This window comes from Cricetulus griseus, chromosome 8 (assembly GCF_003668045.3).
Source record: "Cricetulus griseus strain 17A/GY chromosome 8, alternate assembly CriGri-PICRH-1.0, whole genome shotgun sequence".
NCBI lineage: Eukaryota > Metazoa > Chordata > Mammalia > Rodentia > Cricetidae > Cricetulus > Cricetulus griseus.
In genome coordinates this window covers 17377213-17395583 of record NC_048601.1, presented here as the reverse complement: position 1 = coordinate 17395583, position 18371 = coordinate 17377213, and the positions used below count along the sequence as shown (strand labels likewise).

General features: G+C 39.3%; 1 protein-coding gene across 1 annotated transcript; it reads left to right on the top strand.

Moving 5' to 3' along the window:
• Positions 1-219: 219 nt before the first annotated feature.
• On the top strand, positions 220-16553 carry LOC100756313 (killer cell lectin-like receptor subfamily B member 1). Its single transcript, XM_027429964.2, has 6 exons — positions 220-304; positions 11979-12077; positions 12827-12901; positions 13402-13556; positions 13855-13970; positions 16430-16553. Exons 1-6 carry the CDS (start codon positions 220-222, stop codon positions 16551-16553), a joined length of 654 nt encoding a protein of 217 aa, XP_027285765.1.
• The last annotated feature ends 1818 nt before the right edge of the window (positions 16554-18371 follow it).

The window sequence follows — 18371 nt, the reverse complement described above, 5'->3', positions numbered from 1 at the left end:
CATGTGTTACATCTTCCCTTTGAAAGATAAGAACGAGTAAACTATGTGAGCATAATGAATACCAAATTTGGTAACTGTGGAGAAACCCTCACATACAAGTGTGCGTGGGTGTGGACACAAGCAGGAGAGTCTTAACAGCGGATTTCCTTTTGTTAATTTGACCTCACAGAGCTTTGAGTTTCTCTTCACTCACAAGACAGTGTCGAATCTCCCACCTTAATGGACACATCAGTTGTCTACGCTGACTTAAACTTAGCCAAGACTCAAGGCCTTAGGCATGTATCACCCCCATCTCTCCACTCAGGTAAGTAGTGGCTTTGTTTCTTCTTTCAGTACTTGAATATATTCTAGAGCTATGATTCCATTATATTACAGTTTGAATTTATTGCTTTGGGATGGTGAGATGACTCCTCAGGTAAAATCACTTGCTGCACAAACCTGACAACCAGAGTTCAATTCCCTTTGGTGGAAAGAAAATCAGCTCCTGAGAGTTGTTCTTCCATCTTTACACCTAGTCTGGCATGCACACACCTGCAATCACACACACACACACACACACACACACACACACACACACACACACACACACGAGCGTTAGGGTCTTTCTATAATCTCTCTCTCATTTCTTTTTTTTTAAATTTAAATTAGAAACAACCTTCTTTTAAAGGTCAATCTCAGTTCCCTATCCCTCCCCTCCTTCCCTGACCCCCCACTGACCCTCTAGCTCAACTCTTTTCAGCTCCCCAGGGAGGGTGAGGTCTTCCATGGAGGGATCTTCAGAGTCTGTCAAATCATTTGGAGCAGGGCCTAGACCTCCCCGTGTGTCTAGGTTGAGAGAGTATCCCTCTATGTGGAATGAGCTCACAAAGTCCATTTGTGTACTAGGGGTAAATACTGATTCACTACCAGTGGCCCCATAGAGTGTCCAGACCTCAAAACTGACCTTCTCATTCAGGGCGTCTGGAACAGTCCTATGCTGCTTTCCCAGCTATCAATCTGGGGTCCATGAGCTCCCCCTTGTTCAGGTCAGCTGTTTCTGTGGGTTTCTCCAGCCTGGACTTGATCCCTTTGCTCATCACTCTTCCCTCTCTGCAAATGGATTCCAGAGTTCAGCTCAGTGTTTAGCTGTGGGTCTCTGCTTCTGCTTCCATCAGCTACTAGATGAAGGCTCTAGGATGGCATATGAGGTAGTCATCAATCTCATTATAAGAGAAGGGCATTTAAGGTAGCCTCTCCACTATTGCTTAGATTGTTAGTTGGGATCAACTGTGTAGATCTCTGGACATTTCCCTAGTGCCAGATTTCTCTTCAAACCCATCTCCCCACTCAGGTAAGTAGTGATTTTCTCCCTCTATTGTGGTACCTCTTTTCTTACTCTCCTCTATTCTTCCCCTGACTAGATTTTCCTGCTTCCTCATGTCTTTCTCTCCCCTCTTCTCCTCTTCTCTTTCTTCTAACTCCCTCTCCCCTCCCCCCATGCTCCCAATTAGATTAGGAGATTTTATCCCTTTCCCCTTCTCCAGGGGACCATGTATGTCTCTCTTACGGTCCTTCTTGTTTCCTAGCTTCTCTGGCAGTGTGGATTGTAGGCTGGTAATCCTTTGCTCTGTGTCTAAAATCCATATATGAGTGAGTACATGCCATGTTTGTCTTTTTGTGACTGGGTTATCTCACTCAGGATGGTTTCTTATAGTTCCATCCATTTGCCTGTGAATTTTTCTGCTGAATAGGACTCCATTGTGTAAATGTATCATATTTTCTCTATCCATTCTTTGGTTGAGGGGCACCTAGGTTGCTTCCAGTTTCTGGCTATTACAAATAATGCTGCTATGAATATGGTTGAACAGATGTTATTATGTTTAGGTATATTCCTGCTATCCCTGATCTCTCCAAGACCTTCATCATGAAGGGGTGTTGGATTTTGTCAAAGGGTTTTTCAGTGTGTAGTGAGATGATCATGTGGTGTTTCTTTCTTACTTTGTTTATATGGTGGATTACATTGATGGATTTTCATATGTTGAACCAGCCTTGCATCCCTGGGATCAAGCCTTCTTGATTATGGTGGATGATTTCTCTGATGTGTTCTTGGATTCAATTTGCCAGTATTTTATTGAGTACTTTTGTATCAATGTTCATGAAGGATATTGGTCTATAGTTCTCTTTCTTAGTTGTGTCTTTGTGTGTCTTGGATACCAAGGTTACTGAAGCCTTGTAAAAAGAGTTTGGCAATGACGCTTCTGATTCTATTGTGTGGAATACTTTGAGGAGAATTGGCATTTGCTGTTCTTTGAATTTCTGGTAGAATTCTTCACTGAAGCTATCTGGTCCTGGGCTTATTTTGGTTGGGAGACTTTTGATGACTGCTTCTATTTCATTAGGGGTTATAAGTCTGTTTAAGTTGCTTATCTGTTCTTGATTTAATTTTGGTAAGTGATATCTATCCAGAAAATTGTCCATTTCCTTTAGATTTTCAAATTTTGAGGAATGCAGGTTTTCAAAGTATGACCTGATAATTCTCTGGATTTTCTCAGTATCTGTTGTTATGACCCCCTTTTCATTTCTGATTTTATTAATTTGCATGTTCACTCTCTGCCGTTTGGTAATTTGGATAAAGGTTTGTCTATCTTGTTGACTTTCTCAAAGAACCAACTCTTCCTTATATTGATTCTTTGTGTTGTTCTCCTAGTTTCTACTTTATTGATTTCAGCCCTCAATTTGATTATTTCCTGGTGTCTACTCCTTGGGGTTCATTGTCTTCTTTGTGTTCTAGAGCTTTCAGTTGTGCTGTTAATTCTCTAGTGTGACTATTCTCCAGTTTCTTCATGTGGGTACTTAGCGCTATGAACTTTCCTCTTAGCACTGCTTTCAAAGTGTCCCATAAGTTTGGGTATATTGTGTCTTCATTCTTGTTGAATTCTAGGAAGTCTTTAATTTCATTTTTTATTTCTTCCTTGACCCAGGAATGATGCAATTGTGCATTATTCAATTTCCATGAGTTTGTAGGTTTTTTGCAATTTGTGTTGTTGAATTCTAACTTTAAAGCATGGTGGTCTGATAAGATACGGGGGTTATTTCAATTTTTTGTATCTGTTGAGGTTTGCTATGTTGCCAAGTATGTGGTCCATTTTAGAGAAGCTTCCAGGTGGGGCTGAGAAGAAGGTACATTCTTTTTGTTTGGATCGAATGTTCTATAGATGTCTGTTAAACCCAATTGGGTCATAACTTCTATTAGTTATATTATTTTTTCTTTTTTAAGTTTCTGTCTGGGGGTTCTGTCTAGTGGTGAGAGTGAGGTGCTGAAGTTACCCACTATAAGTGTGTGAGGTTTTATGTGTGATTTGAGTTTTAGTAACATGTTTCTTTTACAAATGTGGATGCCTTTGTATTTGGGGCATAGATGTTCAGAATTGAGAATTTAGCTTGATGGATTTCTCCTGTGATGAGTAGGAAATTACCTCATTCATCTCTTTTGATTGATTTTAGTTTAAAGTCTAATTTGTTGGATATTAGGATTACTATCCCCGATTGTTTCTTGTGTTCATTTGATTGGAAAATCTTTTCCCAATCCTTAACTCTGAGGTACTGTCTTTCTTTGAAGTTGAGATGTGTTTCTTGTATGCAGAAGGATGGATTCTGTCTTTGTATCCATTCTGCTAGCCTGTGTCTTTTTATATGCAAGTTAAGACCATTAATACTGAGGGATATTAATGACCATTGATTATTCATTCTTGTTTGTTTTGGATTTGTTGTTGTTGGTGGAATTGTGTGTGTATTTCCACGACATTTTTCTTTTGGCTGTTGGTAAAGTGGAATTATATATTGCCTATGTTTTTCTGGTTGTAGTTAACTTCCCTGGGTTCGAGTTTTCTTTCCAGAACTTTCTGTAGGGCTGGATTAGTGGATATGTATTGTTTAAATCTGTTTTTATCATGGGATATCTAGTTTTCTCCATCTATAGTCATTAAAAGCTTTGCTGGTATAGTAGTCTGGGCTGGCATCTGTGGTCTCTTAGTGTTTGCAGAGTATCTATCCAGGACCTTTTGGCTTTCAGAGTTTCCATGGAGAAGTCAGGTATAATTCTGATAGATTTGCCTTTTTATGTTACTTGATCTTTTTCCTTAGCTGCTCTTAATATTCTTTCTTTGTTCTGTATGTTTGGTGTTTTGATTATTATGTATAGAAGGGACTTTTTTGTGGTCTACTCTATTTGGTGTTCTATAGGCTTCTTTTACTTTCATTGGCATGTTGTTCTTTAGGTTGGGAAAGCTTTCTTCTATGATTTTGTTGAATGTTTTCTGCACCTTTTAGTTGGGTTTCTTCACCTTCTTCTATTCCTATTATTCTTAGATTTGGTCTTTTCATGGTGTCCCATATTTCCTGGATATTTTGTGTTAGGGATTTGTTGGACTTAAGATTTTCTTTGGTTGATGAGTCTATTTCTCCTAGTGTAAGCCTTTACCCATATAAATTTCCCCATTTAAATAACCTCTATCACAATATCTTACTATATTTATTAAAAACCCTCAATCATCAAAATTCTATTTAAACTAACACTATAATTGTATTAAATCTTTGTTTCTGTTAAACAGTACAGCTTAGGAGGAAATCATCTTCATGATAATCCACAGGTAAAAATGCCCAATAGAACAGGATGTTTCTCTAAGATAACCCCAATACACTTAAGGCAGTGGGGAACTGATCAACATCCATTCACACTATTCCAGATACCAGAGAAAATTAGCTTTGGCAAATGTGTGAAGGCACAGTAGCAAGAGGCATTCTGCCCCCAAAGCCCTTGCAGTCTTGCTTGTCAGAGATTGACTCATCAGTGCTTTGCATTGTGGTGGGCGGATCTCCTGAAGTCAATAGCCAACTGCTGCTGTTTGATATAGTCACCAGTAGGTTAGAGACTCTTAAATAAAAAATTGTAAAAATCGGGAAAACATCTTGTACATCAAATCTGCTTTATTATCATTTTCACATCAGGGTCAGGGGAAAGTGGAGGCTGTGACACTGCTGGGAGGATGCCATGCTTTTCTTTTCCTCATGTTCCTGCCTAGCAAAAGGATGGGACAGGGCTTTTTGAAACGGATGTAAGAAAATGAAGGTTGAGAAAAACAATGAGATTTCCTCAACACTATTGTCCACGATCCCAAAGCGAGAGCCTAGAGAATTTGTCTGCCCTCATTGTGATTATTATCCTACCCATCATTAGCTTGAACAGAAACCTAAAGGACAAAAGTGGTAGAATAAAACCAGAGCAAAGATTGTGAAGAGAAAACACTGACCCGGTAATGAAAGAAATGAAACTGCCTGGATCCATGAGGTAAACAGATCAAACTTTGGGAAATTTACAGCATAGTGATTAGATGTCTCAGTAAACAAACAAAAAACACAAAGAGGGACATGGGCAGTGACCTCCTTTGTGGCCAAATGATCAGTTTGCTTTAATAGTAGAAAGGATAAAATGTATACAGAGCTCATTCATTCACTAGAAATAGGCATCCACTGTGTGTCAGCATTTCTCTAGTTGATGAAGATCCAGCTGTAAACAAATGTGAACATCTTTTCTTTATAGGGGCTATATGACTGTGTAGGTGTGTAATAATTGAATAACTACATCAGAGACTGTGTGATGTTGAATACTATCAAGAAAAACACTTGAATGGAAATTAAGGTTTTGCCTTTAGAAATGTCAAGTAGAGTGATCAAGTTAGGCTTTTCTCTGAGGTGATGCTGGGGTCAAGTCCTAAGAGACATTGGGGACCAAGACTGAATATCTAAGAGATGAGTCTTCTAGAAAGGTAGACTGGCAAATGAAAAGAGAAATCATGCCTGCGGTGTTGGAGAGGAACATGAAGGCCTGGTGAGGTGTGCACATCAAGTCAGGAGGAGTGGTGGCTGAGGGAAAGGGATTTGGAAGGCATTCCCTAGGTTCAGATCACCGTGAGAAGGAAATGAAATGTCTGCAACAGTGGAGGTGACTTATCATTCTGTGACTATCCAAAAATAAATAAAATAAAATAAAAAGAAAAGAAAGCCTGAAACCGATACTTCCATATAACTAAAGTTGACATGGTCTTTAAAGGCCTATTCATCCAGTCTATTCTCATACAGAAGACATCAAACAGGGCTGGATGTCTATGCAATTCCTGATATGTTAGCGTGAAGGAATAGCACTTTCAAAAATCACCCAGTCTTTTATTTTAGTTAAAAAAAGAAACACTTGGTGTGTGTGTGTGTGTGTGTGTGTGTGTGTGTGTGTGTGTGTGTGTATGTGTGTTGCAGATGGGAAGAGAATCACTGTGTATTAAATAGTGCTTTGTAACAGGCACTATGCTTTGGAATTTATAAGAATTGTTTTATAAATCCTAGAAGTTTATGAAGTTGATATTATCCAGGCATGTTAAAGATGAGGAATTCTGGTTTATGACAGTTAAACATATTGCCCTCAATATTGTGCTGTACTGCATTCTATTATGTTACATTATGATAAATTTGAAATACGACTGTTCTGAATACCAGACTTTAATAAAAAACATCAAAATGGATACTGTATGAAGGTAATTCAATTTTATGAAAACATTCATAATTTCAAAGGTGGAAAGACTGAGAAAAGAGAAATATAAAATAACACACACACACACACACACACACACACACACACACACACACACACATATATATATATATATATATATATATAGTGGGAAGCATGACTTGTTAGGCTTATTTACTGGGCTCAGTCATTCTGTGTCACACTAGTGTTCAGGAAAATTCTAGGCTGACATAAATACACCGATCTTCTCATATTTGGGGTGTCTTTGAGGTCTTGAAGCCTTCTCTGGTGTCTGCTTCTGCCTCCTTACCCAGCAACACAGCATGCCTTACACAGCAGGAATGACAATCTGTGATCTCATTTCAGTCCAATGCACTGTGAGTTTTCTTCCACAACAGTCTCTCTCACCTCTGACCACACAGCATTGCTCACTGTCCACAGAAGATTATTTACAGAACCTGCTCATATGAGATCAACTCTCTTCTGTAAAATGTGGTATCTGCACAGCGCCTATAGTGCATTTCCCTGTGTGTTTTAGATAATCTCCAGACTGCTTAGAGTTTCTAAGGCGATCCCATTGCCATGAAAATAGTTGTTCTTATTTGTCTAGATGATACAATGGGGAAAGACTGTAGATGCTCAATAGATTTTTTTGTATGTGAAAAGTTTTAGTCAGCAGTCAACTACTGGGTCTACAGATATGGATGGCTCTCAAGGCTAAGGAGAGCCATCTTCTATCTCCTATCTTCTACTCATTCTGCACAGGGCTCAAAGACAATCCACTAAGTTTATGTACTCTGATTGTTTTCTTTTTTTATCTGAGGGGGTTAGGAAAAAGACACTCACACGCTCTCCTTATGGGTTCCTTCTTCTGTATTCTTTACAGAATATTCTATATTCTCTTTTATGTCTATCCAGAAATGTCCCTTCTGTCTCTCTTGATGTTTTCCTCCTAACACTATCTTTGTTCTTCCTCATTCTTTCATTCTTGATGTTTTTCTTCTTTGTTCTTCTTCTGTATTCTCTCTCTTTAGTTTTCTCTACAGCTTATATACCCCAACAAAATCTCTCAAGCAATAGAAAAAACTACAATGTGGTTACATTCTATTTTTCAAGTGAATAATTACAATGAATACAAGTTAAAAAATAGCATGTTTTCCATATTCCTTAACATGATTAAACATTTTACATATTACAGGTGAAAATCAGGTTATCCCAAGAACTCAGGTACATTCATACCCAAGCAACTTGTTATAAATTAACAGTGTAGGTAAGCAAGGTATTCTTTTACTGGCAGACTGTATTTTTGTGGTTATAAAGAAAGGACCAATCACTTTATTACTTATCTGGAAAGGTAATATTTAAGAAATCTTAAAAGAATCACAAAACTAAACTTTTATATATGAAAAACAACTGTTTGGCTCTACTTTAAATCTTTAGGGTGCATACCCACTCATCCTTAGTTTTTTACACCAGGAGATCGAGCACAAAAATGGGTACAAGAAATTGATCATCACCTTCGGTCATCAAACAATCCTAACAAGGAAAGCACGTCAGCTGGTAATAATTGGGCTGCTTTGTATTTGTTTCTGAACTTACCAAGTTCCTCATCCAACTATATGCCTTTCTAAAACTTTAGATTGTCTTCTTGGGTTTTTAATCTAAAAGCTACTTGATGAAAACAACTTAGTCTAACTTTGTTACTTTGAAAGCTTTGTTTCAACTGTGTTGTACTCTGAAACCTGTGAACACATCTCCCAACATTAAGGTTAAAAGAATTTAAACTAGCTTTGCTACTGGGACTCAATTGTTTTTCTTAATCTTTTACCTAAACCACAGTCTATATGACTCCCCAATAGAAACTCATGTATCTGTTCTAGCTGTATGACAATTCCTTGTTTTATTTTTTAATCCTCTGCAACCTCTGCTTTATCAGAGGTTTATCTTACCTTTACCTATATTAATTTTTCCACTAAACTAACCTCTATCATAATTCTTTATTTATTTAAAACCTTCAATAATCAAAATCCTATTTAAACTAACACTATTATTGTGGTAAATATTTGCTTCAGTTAAACAATACAGCTTAGGAGGAAATCATCTTCATAATAATCCACAGGTAAAAATGTCCAGTAAAACAGGATATTTCCCTGAGATAAACACACTATATAGCAGGCAGTGGGGAATCTCCTCCTACCTGTTCACACTACTCCAGATACCAGAGAAAGATGACAGCCTCAAACATGTAAAAACACAACAGAAGCAAAAGACATTTTGGAGTCTGTAGTCTCTGGGTCTTGCCAATCAGAGATTCACTCATCAAGGGATTTTCCTCCTGATGGGCTGACACCTCAAACTTCTATTGCCATCTGCTGCTCCTCTGACATAGCCAATGGCAAATGATTTAACTTACTTAATGATTGTTTGTCAGATTCCTAAAACTGCCCTATGGTCCTGAGACCACTAGTGTTTGTCTGCAATCTGAAGCATACAATTCAGCCACCAAAGACAATGAAAAGAAAGAAAAGAAAAAAGAAGAAAAAGTAGAAATGGACATATGGGCAATTCTTGATCACACAATGAGAACAGGGAACATTTTTAGCACATCTGATTTCCATTTTAACATGTAACTCAAAGCATGCCATCAATTATACCAGGAAATATTTAAAAACAATAGAAAATAACAAAATAGGAATAACTCTGTAGCTATAGAAATTAGGAATCCCTAGCCATGCATGGTGGGCACAGCTGTAATTCCAATACTTGAGAAGTGGAGACAGGAGCATCCAGGAGTTCAAGGTCATCTACAGCCACAGTGTGAGCTTGGGACTAGCCTAAGCTACAGGAAATCCAATCTGAGAAACAGAACCAGGCAAAACCAAAAGCTACAGCAAAGCTTTGCTCAGAATGGTACAGTATTTTCTTCTAATAATTAAATCTAGAAAGCCACTCATAAGATGGTATCATATGGAGTTACTAGAAACTAAATGAGAACAAGGGGAGACTGTGATTAAATTAGAGAGGTAAGAGCCAGCTAATATTTATGATTATTACCTTTATGAACAAAACTCATGAGTGAGTATATACTGTGTTTGTCAGGATTCTGTGTCTGTGTTACCTCACTCAAGATGGTTTCTCCTAAGTTCCATTCATTTGCCTGCAAATTTCAAGATGTCATCGTTTTTTTACCACTGAGTAGTACTTCATTGTGTAGATGTGCCACATTTTCTTTATTCATTCTTTAGGGCATGTAGGTTGCTTCCAGGTTCTGGATATTACAAATAATGCTGCTGTGAACATAGTTGAACAGATATTAGACATAGAGCAAAGGATAACCAACCTACAATCCGCAACCCCAGAGAAGATAGGAAACAAGGAGGATCCTAAGAGAGACATACATGGACCCCCCACCCCCAAGAAGGAGAAAGGGACAAAATCTCCTAAGTAAATTGGGAACATGGGGGGAGGCAGGAGGAAGCAGGAGAAAGGGGAGGAAAGAAGGGGACGGGGTGGAGAACATGAGGGATCAGGAAGGTTGAATTGGGGGAAGAAAAGAGCAAAGGAGAGCAAGAAAAGAGACACCTTGATAGAGGGAGCTTTGGAGGGCTCAACAAGAAACCTGGCACTAGGGAAATTCCTAGGAATCCACAAGGATGACCCCAACTAAATCTAAGCAATAGTGGAATGGCTACTTTAAATGCCCTTCCCCTGGAATGAAATTGATGACTACCTTAAATGCCATCATAGAGCCTTCATCCAGTAACTGATGGAAGCAGAATCAGAGGCTCACAGGTAAACACTGAGGCAAACTCCTGGAATCCAGTTGTTGAGAGGGAGGAGTAATGAGTAAAGGGGTCAAGACCATGCTGGGGAAACCCACAGAAACAGCTGACCTGAGCAAGTGGGAGCTCATGGTCTCCAGAACGACAGTTGGGGAACCTGCATAAAACCAAACCAGGCTCCCTGAATGTGGGTGTCAGCTGGGGGGCTTGGGCAGCCTATGGGGCCACTGCCAATGGAACCAGTATTTATCCCTAGTGCACGAACTGTTTTTTGGAGCCCATTCCCTAGGGAGGAATACTCTCTCAGCCTAGATACAGGGAGAAGGGCCTTGGTCCTGCCGCAAATGATGTAACAGATTTTGATGGTCCCCCATGGGAGCCCTCACCCTCTCTGAGGAGTGGATGGGGATGGGATGGGGAGACTCCAGGAGGAGTGGAAAGATGGGAAGGGGTGGGAGCTGGGATTGGTGTGTAAAATGAGATTCTTTTAGTGTACATTAAAGAATTAACAGAAAGCTCATATTGTTTTCCATATCAAAGCTGATTTTTTAAATTCTCTAGCATAAAGTTAAATTCACAAATTTGTGGGACATGATGACCACATCTCAAAATTAATACACTTCACTACCTGATAGGCATAAGATATTCATTGTTGATGTTTACCAAAGAGAGCAGAGATATCAAACATAGTGTCTAGGCAGTGCAATGTGGTAGACACAGTACATGTCATGTTACAGGACAGGACTCCTTATCTGCTACAGACAGTGTATGTCATGTTATAGCATAGTACCTCCTTATTTGCCATTTTAGTATCTGTAGCTTCTGTTACTTGCATTCAACAGCGGTCTTTAACCACTAACTATATATTTATAGGAATAAGTAACTCAGTGTTTTTAGCTGGATACTGCCCTGAACAGCAATGAGGGGACCTTGCACACCGAGCTTAAGAAGAAGTGAATCACTAATCACCAGTGCTTGTGTCCCAGTGATACTCAGTGTTTACCCCAAATTGAAAAAGTAGTGATATCAACAGCGCAGTCATCCCAACGAGCAGCCATAGGGCATTATTTTAAACAAAACGGACAAAGTATTTCACCTGCTTAGTGGAAAAATCATTTTTACTGTCATACATCAAATTGTGAAAACTATAGTCACCAGATGTAGTGTGTGCTTAGTTAAGACGGAAAACTCTCCCTCCGTGTGTGTGTGTGTGTGTGTGTGTGTGTGTGTGTGTGTGTATGTGTGTGTGCATGTGTGTGTGCGTGTGTGTGTGTGTGTGTGTGTGCATGTGTGTGTGCATGTGTGTATGTGTATGTGTGTATGTGTGTGTATGTGTGTGTGTATGTGTGTATGTGTATGTGTGTGTGTATGTGTGTGTGTATGTGTATGTGTGTGTATATGTGTGTGCATGTGTATGCGTGTGTGTGTGTGTGTGTGTGTGTGTGTGTGTGTGTGTGTGTGTGTGTAAAATAGTGCACACAGAATGTAGCATTAAATCTAGTTCAATCGGTCCACTAGAAGTGATGGAAATATTCCTTGTAGTTAAGAGAGGTCTTATGTAGACAGGAAACCATCTCTAACTTTTCTCTCAGATGTACCCAGGAGGATTTAGCAAGTGTATTCTTTGCACTTCTTAGGTACCTGTCGGTGCCCACACTGGCATCGGTTGGCTCTGAAACTCAGCTGTGCTGGGCTGATCCTTCTTGTCCTGAGCCTGACTGGACTCAGTGTCTCAGGTAAGTGAGGCAAGAGCTTTAGATCCATAATTCTCCAATAAACATTAGTCCTCTTCATAGCATTTGACCACCTTGAGCCTAGGGGAAGGTCAATGACATCCAATGTTACAGGACAATATCCTGTGTCCACTGCAGAATCTTTACGTTATGGGGTATGGGGTATGAGATATGGCATAGAAGCCTCTTGAACTATAAAAACTAGAAGTCAAATTGTGACCAAAGATGACAATACACTAAAAGACCCCCATATTTAGTTTATCACATGCCTGCTAAAGCTTTTCTTGGGGTGGGTGTGACTGTGAGCAATCTGAGAGTTTCAGCAACACCCACAGATTGACCTGTCAATCAGATGATAAACAACCTCAGAGCGGTGTGAATCCACATGTTCTGTGTGTTTCTTGTTCATATATCCTGGTTCTAAACTTGCCCCTTAATCCAATTTGCTAATATTTTATCCTGGGTCCAGATGTTCAGATGAAATAACTTGACTTCCTGAAATAAGAAATAAAGCAAGCTGGGTGTGGTAACACACACCTCTAATCCCAGCACTTGGTTGGGTGGGTCTCTATGAGTGTGAGGCCAGTCTGGTTTACAGAGCGGGTTCCAGGACAGTCCAGGCTGCTACACAGAGAAACCCTGTCTCAATCCCCACCTCCCAAAAGAAAAGAAGGAAAGAAGGAAATAGAACACATCTGTTCCACCATTCATTTCAGCATTTAATCCTCTCTGTGTGATTTCCTATTTACTAGTGGGATTCTTAGTGCAAAAACCACCAATAGAAAAATGCAGTGCGGCTGCTCAAGAGAACAGGACTGAACCAAAAGGTAATTGTGCGGCTTGAATTTCCCGAGAATAAGAGGTGATTTTGACATAAAATCTAAGTTACCTCAGTTAAATTCCATAAGAGCCCTCAGTGAATACACCATATCACCTTTTATGTCTTAGAAAACAGCCAAGAAACCATTAAGAAATCGCAGGCAGCCATGCAGTTTGTAAACATTGGTGGTGGGAATTGAATTGCACTGAATTGGGTGACCTTGACGTTTATGTTTTCAGGCAACTGGCCATGCTGTCTCAGGCTGCTGGTGCACGTGATCCCTAAAAGGCAGATAAGAAGTGAAAAAGTGGAATATTTGATTATTTTTTCTGAAGTTAATAATAGAAACAAAATATAAAATAAATCCTTCGTTGTTAATTAGGGTTCCTTGCCATGTGACAGCATTAAACTGTTCCAGCATGCTCTAATGAAGCAACTCCTGTATGGAGTCGATTGTGGTGAAGCAGGAACAGGGCAGAAATAAACAAGTCTTCTTTCTTACTCTAGGGAGATCAGCCATGCTAACGTGTCCAGGAGACTGGCATTCATACCGGGATAAATGCTTATTTATTTCTCAAACTTACGGAAATTGGTCTGAAGGTCTAGCTGACTGCTCTATGAAAGAAGCTACTTTGCTGTTCATTGAAGATGAAGAAGAATTGGTAAATGGTTAAATAAAATTGCTCAGTTAGAACATAACACTTGCTTGATGTCTCTGCTTAGGAAGTGGAGATTTGGATTTTAAACAGCTCATAGCCTAAGAAACTGACAATAATGGGATGAATCAATTAAAAGTAGAAATATACAGAGAACAATTTCACAAAGAAGAGAGAATTATGAAGTTGGGGCGATAGGAAGGAGTTCAGACAGCAGTAATAGTGTTTTAGCAGTTTAATAGAAGAAAGTAAGTCATGAATAAAAGGATTGAAGATGAAGTCTCCCACTCTGTTTTGATTACAGAAATTCATTCAGGATTTCTTAAAGAGCAAAGAACATCAATTTTTTATTGGGATAAATTATGTACCAGCTGAGAAGACATGGAAGTGGATCAATGGCTCTATTTTAAACCCTGATCTGTGAGTATTAAATAAGCTCATTTGAATATTCAATTTATATTCTTATTACTGAAAATTTAGTTTTGGAATTTTGAATTAGTTTATAAATTCTTGAGAGTGTAAGAATGGGCTGAAATATCAGTTGAAAATTTTCTTGTACAAGTAGACATCATCCCTTTATGATAATGTATGTGTTTATTTATTTACAATGGGATTTTAAAAGAGGGAATATGTCTGTTTGGAAATCATAGGTTTTCTTTTTCTTTCTTTTTTCACACACTCACTTACCTAGAAATAAAAAAAAAACTTTTAATGTTTTATTTTATGTGTGTATGCCTGAGTGTATTGTGTGGCCCGAAAAGGGCATTTGTTTTCATAGAACTGGAGTTACAGATGGCTGTGAGCTACCCTGTGGGTGCTGGACCTTGAACCTGGGTCCTCTGCAAGGGCAGTAAGCACTCTTACCCTTTAAGCTATTTCTCTAGCCTCTACACAGTAATTCTTAAGCAGTACTTTAGAATTGTGGCAAAAATGTTGCCATATACTATGGTGTGTCATGAAATTTCTTTAGGTAGAATCTATACAGACATTGCCATTTTAAAATAATTTCACACATAGTAAGGTTTGATTTTTTTCCTTTATGTTGATTTTCTTTGTGTGTGTGTGTGTGTGTGTGTGTGTGTGTGTGTGTGTGTGTGTGTGTGTGTGTAATTGTACTATTATGTAAACTGCTTACTTAATTTTTGTTCATAGTAAAAATATGATGACAAGTGAAGAAATCCGTGTATAGCAGCGGATTTAGCTCAGTGGCTGTGATTTTACTCTTTGGATGAGGGACGCTCTGATTAGACAGCAGTGACCTGATAAATTTGGAGGCCATCCTGTTACAATATAAAAAGTCAGTCAAACCTGCTTTTGTTTGAACTGGCCTGAGAAAATGGCTCTTGGTAAAAGCTGTGGCTGTGTAAACATCACAGTGTGAGTTCATTCTGCAGAGCCCTTATAAAAAGTCAGATTCAGAAGTCCACATGTGTATCACAGCACTCCTGCAGAGACACAGGAGGAGGGGACAGGAGAGTCACCCAGAAGTCCACTTGTGTATCCCAGCACTCCTGCAGAGAGATGGGAAGTGGGGACAGGAGAGTCACCCAGAAGCACCTGGGCCAGTGAGTCTGGAATCCACAGCACAGTGACAGAAACAAGGTAGAAAGGGAGGCTCCCCGCGCCCCTCCTCCCCGCTCCAAATTGTTCTCTGACTTCTACATAAGCTCTGACTCTTTCTCAACCATCTCTTCTCTAACTCAACCCCCTGAACCCTTGTTTTTAGGCAAGGAAAACAAGGGGAAAGTAAAATTTTGCAAGCAGGGATGTTTTGGAAACTAAACGGGCTGTTAGACTCCTCACTGAATGTCTGGCTAGGGAGGTCCTGGGAATCCGTCAAGGGCTTTTTGAAAAGAAGTCATTGATTTGAGCAGATTGGCTTGAAGATTGAAGAAAGAAGCGAAGGGATGAAAAGAAATGTAGGGACATTTACAGAAGTCGCTCTGAGGGAAATAGTTTGATTAGCTCTAGGGTGACATCAGATTTGCTGCTAAGGTGTAGGGGCTCCATGAAGAAATGAGCAAAGGAAAAGTGACAGCTGTGAGGGAGCCCTGCCTACTGCCTGATGTGTGACAAGCTCTGCTGGATCCAGGGTGGACTTGAACTCACCCCTTCCTTATAATCACCCTAGAAGATCCCTGTTTTAGTGCTTTTCCTCTGTTCTCATACCCACCTGCAGCAATCCACAGGAACCCTGTGTGTGTGTGACTAGTGTTTCAATAAAGCAAAGACCCACCAGTTCTGGGATGAGACAGGAAGAAACCTGATGTCCACATAAGTTGAGGCTCTTTTTCTCTGTGCATCCAATTCTGTAGACCCACTCTGTGTTCACTGTGTATGTTGAATACATTTATGGAGCACCTACCATGTGTAACTCTTGTTGTGCATTAATGTATATCTCAATCCCTTCCCTAAGCAGTAGTTGGTTATAACCTATTTGATTAATGAAATTGGAGCTCAGCACAATGAAGATACTTTCCACATGATCACATGACATGTTAGTATTCCACATGATCACATGACATGTTAGTATTCCACATGATCACATGACATGTTAGTATTCCACGTGATCACAGGACAGGTTAGTGGCAGATCTAGGAGTTTTCATGACAGATTCTCACACCTTCTCCTTTTCATGCATCATGATAAAGATGCCTGATGGACTAATTCTTCTCCAATGAAACTGCAACTGAAAGTTCTAGAGGTTTCTATTGGCAGCATCTTTAATGTTTATATGTGTGTATACTGTTTGTTATTGTGTGCTTACTATGATGCTTAAACACTATGTAATCTGCAGCATCCTTAAATATCCAAAAATGGCTGATGTGATCATTGTTAGAAAATCCTAAAGACTAGGAGCAGCTATTCTTGCTCTTCAGATTGCAGGTCACTGGCAAGGCCAAAGAAGACAGCTGTGGTGTCATCTCAAAGACAGAAGTGTTTTCTGAAACCTGTTCTGCAGACAACCGTTGGGTCTGCCAAAAGAAACTGAAGCATGTCTGAAATCCTGTGTCCTGACTCCTGACTGGGAATCTCATCTCTATCAGATCTGCATTGAACTGTCAAGGCTGTCGGCCCTCCCAGAACAGTTAGTGGCACAAAACATGGACTATAAAACCTCTGTGACTTACAGATGCTCACTTCCAATGTCTTATTCTGTAAATGTAAATGTACACAGACACAGATGTGCCATTCCTTCTAAGAGGGGTGCTCTATAGGAGGAGGCCCAGGCCAGCAGGGGGCACTGGAGGCCTGGTGTGGCCTTTGTTGATCTCTGTCCCTGAGGTTATCTGCAGACAGCTGTAAAAACACTGTTTACAATCTCTACTCTCCACTCCAAGCTGTCTCACATCTGGGCTGTAGAACCTTGATTAACGTCTTTGCTCCTGGCTCTGACTCCAGAGGCTCAGAGTTGTCAAGGGAAGAGTTTGTTTTTATGGACACTTCCAAAATTCACAATTGACTATTTCTGTGATAATGAGAGTGACTCTGGGTAAACTGAGCTCTGTCATGTGACACTTCCCACTCTGCTATAATCCAGAATCATATCCTGGAGAGTTGGTGGCATCTAGTTCTGGGATTGACAGTCTCCAGAGCTGTAGACAGGAGGGTCTCTTTTCTCCAGTTTATTATTATGGCAACAAAACTGGACTTAGATGATGCCTTAACTCTTCCCACTGTTCCACAGGCCTTTCTATTTTAATTTTTCATCACTTGTATAGCTTATGGACTCATGGACAAACTGTAGTAAGTATGCAATTAAATATTTAGTTATTTTAGTAAAAATTAATGACTTCTTAATTCTTCAGTTGGAGAAATTAAAAAATTAAGTATTTATATTTGATAAATCTCTTGTGTATCAACTTTTATTGAAAAAACTGGCAAATTTTCAGTGGTAATCAAAAGAAGAATAAAATTGAATTTACTATATCAGGAGGCTTACTAAAATTTCTATTAAAATAGGCATCTACATACTCTAGACATTCATTGCATAATTTAATTACTTAAATTGAAGCATATGCTAATGTCCAAGTGAAATTTCAATTAAAAATAATTTTAAATAAAATATTATTATATTGTATGGATGAATGTTCTGCTTGCGTGTGTGTCTGTGCACCGTGTGCATGCAGTGCACTTAGAAGCCTGAAGGGGGCGTTGGATCCCCTGGGACTTGGGTTTTAGATGGGTGAAAGCTGCAATGCCTGTGCTGGGGTCAAACCTGGATCATCTGCAAGATCAGGCAATGCTCCTAAACACCAAGCCATTTCAAAATTTCAATATTCTTTCTTGTCAGAAATAAGTACTTATATTGTTGTTGGTAATATCTTTCCAATATATCAAACATCAAAGAATAATTCATTTGTGAAAATGAAATTTATTTTCCAATCCTTGGGATTAAATATACAGTCTAGAAACATGCTAGGCAAGCCTACCCAAGTTATACACTAGCCCTTCACTTCTAGTCAGGGCTTCTACCACTGAGCCATGCCCCCATTATTGTTTTTTTTTAGACCAATGAATAAATTTTATTGAATGTAAATTACACTTTAAAAAGTACCAGCTGACTTTTTAAAGTCACCACATTTTGTTCATTTTTACAAAACTCGAAGATAACAAAGAGTCTCAGTTTACACTAAGGAAATGCTGAGAGAGGACTGGATGCTTAAGCTGAGGAGGACACGAAACAGAAATGGGCAGAGCAGAGTTAGAAACAGAGGGTCCGAGAGTGAGCAGTTCCAATTACACTTTAAACAGACATTTTTGATTCTGTCCAGTCCAGAGTTCAAAAGTGACTGAGTTTCTGTTTCTTTTTTCCTAAGT

Excerpts from the sequence above, each read along its gene's own strand:
- LOC100756313 (XM_027429964.2), top strand. The coding sequence starts at position 220 with ATGGACACATCAGTTGTCTACGCTGACTTAAACTTAGCCAAGACTCAA. Across the intron at positions 305-11,978 it reads ACCCCCATCTCTCCACTCAG|GTACCTGTCGGTGCCCACAC; the intron begins GTAAGTAGTGGC and ends TGCACTTCTTAG. Across the intron at positions 12,902-13,401 it reads GAACAGGACTGAACCAAAAG|GGAGATCAGCCATGCTAACG; the intron begins GTAATTGTGCGG and ends TTCTTACTCTAG.